The sequence below is a fragment of the Ostrea edulis genome, chromosome 1 (genome assembly GCF_947568905.1).
Source record: "Ostrea edulis chromosome 1, xbOstEdul1.1, whole genome shotgun sequence".
Classification (NCBI taxonomy): domain Eukaryota; kingdom Metazoa; phylum Mollusca; class Bivalvia; order Ostreida; family Ostreidae; genus Ostrea; species Ostrea edulis.
In genome coordinates this window covers 50,831,063-50,837,490 of record NC_079164.1, presented here as the reverse complement: position 1 = coordinate 50,837,490, position 6,428 = coordinate 50,831,063, and the positions used below count along the sequence as shown (strand labels likewise).

Here is a 6,428-nt window from a genome sequence, read left to right as displayed (position 1 = left end):
TCAACTATAAAATGTATGCATTCTTTTGACACACAGAAAAGTGGGTGTTTCCTATTCTAGGCTTTGTGTCGAGGTTAATTCAAGGTCACAATCTTTTCATACCAAAATACCTTGAAATTCCATTAGAGCATGCATATATTGTATATACTAGAGATTTATTACAAGAAGATAACATAGGTGACTTTATGGATCGTGAATCCCACTGATTAGGACAAATCTGAATTTGCATTCTATAGTTATAACAATAAAGTCTTAGTTTTCAGAAAATTAATGGGTTTTTTGTTTTTTGATGTGTTTGATATAAAAAGAACATTGAAAAAAAAAAATATTAGATCACTTAGATGCTATAAACATACAAAATAATAGAAAATCTGACTTATTTAAGCATATTTTTATATGGAGTATGTGAGCCAAGTCTCCATTGTGAACTGATGAGTAAAATATGTTCGTACATGCATTCATGTGTAAAATGTTTTGTAAATAAATGTATGGAGACTTGACCCACTTTTTTTGTATATAACATTTGTTGTATTATCAAGAATTCTAAGTTTGTGTCGGGTGACCTTAAATAGTTTGAAATATGAATATCTTTAATGCACTGGATAGCTGAGGTTGTAAAATGGGTTCCTATCTCCGGGCAAGCCAATTCCAGGGAGTCTGTCCCTTACAAAGGAAAGAGAACTCTCATGCACTGGAAAGTTGAGGTTGTAAAACGATAGTCTCATTCATTTTATGGATTGACCCAAATTGAATGTCAGTAGTTTGAATCCCAATTTTCCCTATCTATAAAAAATAATATTTCTATTGGTCTGCGGCCGTCTTCATATGTTAACAATTGAACATTTTTAACTTCTTGATGATAAACATCATTCCAATGCTTTTTAAATTTGGTATAAAGCATCTTTTGGACACGGGGACATAACTTATAAATTTCAGGAATCCTGCACCTCTAGAGCCTCAGGGGGTGAAAACTGCCCAAATTGTCCACTTTTCAAATTTTTTTCATGCAACCGCACTTCTGTAAGAAAAACTAAATGCATAATCAAGTAGAGCAGGAAGGCCTCTACCCAAATTGTAAACTTCATGATCCCTAGAGGTAGAGGGCTAGGCCAAACTTGGCATACAGTGTTTATGTGTAATACATATAAGTAACATCTTTAATACTATGGATACTAAATTGATACTAAGTGGATATTTAGAAGGAGCAGGTAGCCCTTTACCAAATTGTAAATTTCATCATCCTAGGGGTAGGGGTTTTGGTTCTAGGGTGGAGTCAAAATTATCATAGTAATTATTGTCTTTATCATTTGAACACTTCTTTAATTTTGTTGATAATGTGTAAAAACTAAGTGTACATTTAGGGAAAGCAGACCAAAATTGGGAATTTCATAACCCCAGGGTTCTGACTCTAGGGCAGGTCCAATAGAGTTATGGAGTGTCCTTAAAGCAGTTGAAATAGGAAGACCATTACCAAAGTGATTATTAATATACTCTTCAAGCTGCAGTCAAAACTGCTGTTTAGATCTACTTCAGAGATAAACTCGCTTTTATTTTGACTTGTTTGCTAATTCGCTGTAGTCAGTGATTGCATTTAGCAAATATTTACTCGTCTGTTGTCTCTGTAATTTGGTAGGTATGCTGGTATTTTATCTGCTTATGGTATGGCTTTGGCTGATGTGGTTTATGAAGCCCAGGAACCGTGTGCCAAAGAATATAGTCATGGTAATGAAAAGTACTATTTATAAATCTATCATATACCCATCATTATTTCATTTGTTGATACTGTTGATTTCACAGAGTGTGATATGATTTTCTGGATCACCACACTGTGGTTTTCTGGATTCCTTATCAGTATCCTCTGAAACTAATGATGTCAAAATGCAACAATGCAATTTGTTTTTGTGGGAAATATCATTTACTTCACAAACAAAACTGCATACACAAAATATAATTTCACTGTATGTCTTTGTTTTTGGTAATTTGGATTACATTTGTTATCTTATAATACATAGGGGGGTATATGATAAATTTATCATTACTACAGTAACTTGATCAGAGTTGGATCACATCTCATTGACAGGCGCGGATCATCAGATCAAACACGATGTAGACTCGCATTACAAAATTATTATTTTTTATGTTGGAAACCAGACCAAAATTTTGTTAATATGATAAACTATGAACAATATAATGATGTGTTACAGTTTCAACAAATTATATAGAGGATATCTATATTGCGTGTTTTGATATTTAGTTTATCCAACGAGTTGATATAGTGTATTTATTCGCAAGGCTTGCCGAGGTAGTTTTGATTAGGCTTGTCCAGTAGGCGGTCGATTCCTTGTCGATGATAATAGTGTGCACATATTTTTGTTTTCTGATCGTAATTTTTGAGTAGTTACAGACCGAGTTGGAATTTTTGTGGCCGGTAACTTGCATTATGTCAGTGGGGGCAAAACATCATTTTAATTTTGCAATAAAAGAAATTCTAAATAAATACAGAATAATAAGTTTTATGCTTTATTTCATGCATGGATATGTATAAAAACAAAAAATATGTCATCCAAGCGGGGATAGTTCGGACCGGAAGTGCTTTATCAAACGGGCGTGTGATAAAGCTAATTAATGCTTTATCTCATTTTCAATATACACCACACGTATGAGATAAATATTGGTATTAACAGAGTACTGGTCTATTCAATGTAAGGGGAAGATGGTGATTTTCTAATGCATAGTTATGAAGGAGTGATGTTTTTGGTAGATGTGCTTAAGCGTGCAGGAAAAATGTTGTTAGAAACATCTCAAAAAAAAAGAAAGATTTTATTTACAGTATATAGTCATATTAAAATGATTTATATGTTAAATATGAAATTAAACTCCCCTTCCATTCATCAAAGTAGTTTTCTCTACCCCATTTCCCTTTTGACTGTCCTTTATCATTGGATGTGTCCCACTAACAGCCTATAGGCCATTAATACTAGAGCATCACTGTAACTCACTAACAGCCTATAGGCCATTAATACTAGAACATCACCGTGTAACCCACTAACAGCCTATAGGCCATTAATACTAGAACATCACTGTGTAAGTCACTAACAGCCTATAGGCCATTAATACTAGAACATCACTGTGTAACCCACTAACAGCCTATAAGCCATTAATACTAGAGCATCACCGTGTAACCCACTAACAGCCTATAGGCCATTAATACTACTGTCTAGCATCACTGTGTAAGTCACTAACAGCCTATAAGCCATTAATACTAGAGCATCACCGTGTAACCCACTAACAGCCTATAGGCCATTAATACTAGAACATCACTGTGTAAGTCACTAACAGCCTATAGGCCATTAATACTAGAACATCACTGTGTAACCCACTAACAGCCTATAAGCCATTAATACTAGAACATCACTGTGTAAGTCACTAACAGCCTATAGGCCATTAATACTAGAACATCACTGTGTAACCCACTAACAGCCTATAGGCCATTAATACTAGAACATCACTGTGAAACCCACTAACAGCCTATAGGCCATTAATACTAGAGCATCACTGTAACTCACTAACAGCCTATAGGCCAGTTATACTAGAACATCACTGTGTAAGTCACTAACAGCCTATAGGCCATTAATACTACTGTCTAGCATCACTGTGTAAGTCATTCAGCTCGCTACGTCATGTAATCATGAATATTTCAAAATGACCGCTGGAGTCTTCATTATCCGACTTGAAATAAAATGAAAAGGAAGTTAGCTTGATTATTTTTTAATTCGATCAAATTAAATTGCATAAAGTATATGATTTATATAGCTTAAATTGATATAAAACACATGCTTTTTTTATTCCTTTGATAATATACAATTAATATGATATTATATTGCTTTAATTGATGCTTATAATGTGTATGTAATACTATTCAGAACTCAATGTATTCATGTACATGTAGTACATGTAATGGTATTGAATTAAAAGGATATTATAACTTTACCAGTGTTGGTTTATTAAGTTCATATAATTCTGCTGTTACCTTACATTTATTTTGTAGAGGGCTTTGATTATTTTGAACATCATATTTCTGAGTTACAAGATAAATGTTACAAAGAGCTCATGAGTCAAGGATTTCAGAGGTAACGATACTGTATTTTATTACAATATTTTTTTAATCGATACGAATGAGTGAATGCATTGTAAGTGAGCAGATACATCAAATGTTAATTTATTGTGCGATCAACTTGTTAAGAACCTTCTAGTCCATTTCAGAACAACATTTGAAATTGCTTCTGTTTTTATGTGTTGACAGAGAACAGATAAAAACACAGCCCTTCCTACACATGCGGTACGACAGGACTGATTGTGCATTAATGGTTTCCTCTGACGATCACCCAGCCAATGAAAGTTCCTGTAATTCAGGTGACTTCAGATCTGCATTCCAAGAAAGGTAACCTTTGCTGCAGAGGTTATTTTGATTAGATATAAAGAAAAGAAAGATTTGTTTTTCAAGATGTCTCAATTTTCAGAACTGAGCGAAGCTTGGACGGGCCTTTGTGAGGGAAGGCTCTAAAAGTTTTTGTTTGGAAGACAAAATTGAAAAAAAAAAAGAAGAGATAATCTTTACATACACTCACTGAAAATTCTGTAAACCGTATGGGTGCTGCTGTTTTGTTCAACTATCCAATTCCTCTGCTGTCTCAATTTTAATTCACAAATTGAAGCCATGCACACAAGGAGTTCTGATTAATTGATTTATTAGTTGCTTCAACGGTTATTCAAGTTTTGGATTTGAATGACAAAAATACAAGACTCTGATATGCAGTTTGTAATCTAAACACTCAATCTGTTCAAATGAATTATTATTGTAACAGTTTTTAGCAAATCATTATATAGAAAACAGTAATGCAACTACTATTAGATAATAATAGTTTTATCTTAGTCATAAGAGGTCTTGACAAAGTATGCAAATGTCACAACCTGCAAAGACTCTATTTGAAAGGATCAAGATAGTGTCACCTACAGTGGGTGGAAGAAATTTTTTATGAAAGTATGTCAACTGTCAATGCTTTAATATTTTAACTAATTCTCTTATACACATTCAGTGATTTATTATGGTATGCATCCTATTTACTGTCACATTGAATTTGCTTAGGATGTAGATGTTCATCATTCAATTTATAAAATTTGATTACATTATGCATACAGATTGCATAATTGTTAATTAAGCATGTACAAGTAAATTATAGATTGAAGGTTTGATGTTTGGTGCAGATATCAGACAGAGTTTGGTTTCACTATTCCCAATCGCCCAATCATAGTAGATGACATCAGGGTAAGAGGAGTGGGGAGGGCACTGACCCGTGAAGAAAAGGACATGCCTGCTGCAAGCTCTGCCCCTGTGGCTGATACGGTGGGTAGATGTCATACAGAAAGGGGCGATTCATTTTATAGTCGCAGAGGACATTTCTGCGCAGTGATTCAGACTTGTGTAAAGTGTACATATGAGATTGTTGCCCAAAAAGAAAATTGAATCTGAGAAGGAAGGTGTTTTCCTGCAACATAAGTACAGTAATATTTTTACATATCACAGACAACCAGCTGCTATTTTGATTCTGGTCACCAGGAGACTAAAGTTTATCTTTTGGAGAATTTGTCATTTGGTCACTCCATTGAGGGTCCAGCGATTATCATGAATGGCAACAGGTAAAACACTAGTGGATTGTAAGTTATCCGTACAGAACACATACTCAGTGAATAGAACACTGGCTTCATGTGCAGAGGTCAAAGTTTCATTTAAGAAATCAAAATAGGTAATAACTATTCCTTCACCAGCACTCAACAGCAGAAGTGAAAGTTGCAAATTAAGGTCTCTCATCACAGTAGGCATAACTATGGTAAAGAACCCTCACAGCTAAACACCAAAGAGTGCCTAATGTTCGTCTAAATTTGTGGCACTTCACTGAAAGCTGATGACATATTAAAGGGGCTGGTTCACGTTTTTCGAAAGAAATATTTTTCATTTTTGATGTTAAAAGTTAAAAATATAACTCATTTAATGTTGACAACCAAAATTTGGACCATCTGAATGCTAGGATAAAAGCAATATTTTAGCTTTAATTCCGTGTTATGTAAACATGCAAAGACTTGCGAGTCTTTATGTAAACAAACAAACCAGTGAAACGTTAATTTTGTAATTTAAATCATCTTCATTTTGTACTTTCCCAAATTTTAACTTTTAAATGACACATTTTACCTAAAGTATACTTGAGGTGTGATATATATATATGATAAACTTGGATCAATATCCATTTATTTTGAAAACTTTATGAACAATAACATACCTCAATCTTTGTTTTCAAAACAAATAATAAACTCTCTATAATGAGCTTCTGTCATGATGAATAACCTTAATTTTTTTTGTGAAACCCTCTAAA

General features: G+C 33.8%; 1 protein-coding gene across 1 annotated transcript in view; it reads left to right on the top strand.

The window, feature by feature from the left end:
- Positions 1 to 6,428, top strand: part of LOC125651091 (5-oxoprolinase-like) — a 44,703-nt gene that overhangs the window by 16,587 nt on the left and 21,688 nt on the right. The window contains exons 12-16 of the mRNA XM_056143546.1: positions 1,634 to 1,722; positions 4,049 to 4,130; positions 4,304 to 4,441; positions 5,266 to 5,404; positions 5,585 to 5,697. Of these exons, the coding sequence (XP_055999521.1) occupies positions 1,634 to 1,722; positions 4,049 to 4,130; positions 4,304 to 4,441; positions 5,266 to 5,404; positions 5,585 to 5,697 (561 nt within the window). The remainder of the gene's footprint in view (positions 1 to 1,633; positions 1,723 to 4,048; positions 4,131 to 4,303; positions 4,442 to 5,265; positions 5,405 to 5,584; positions 5,698 to 6,428) is intronic.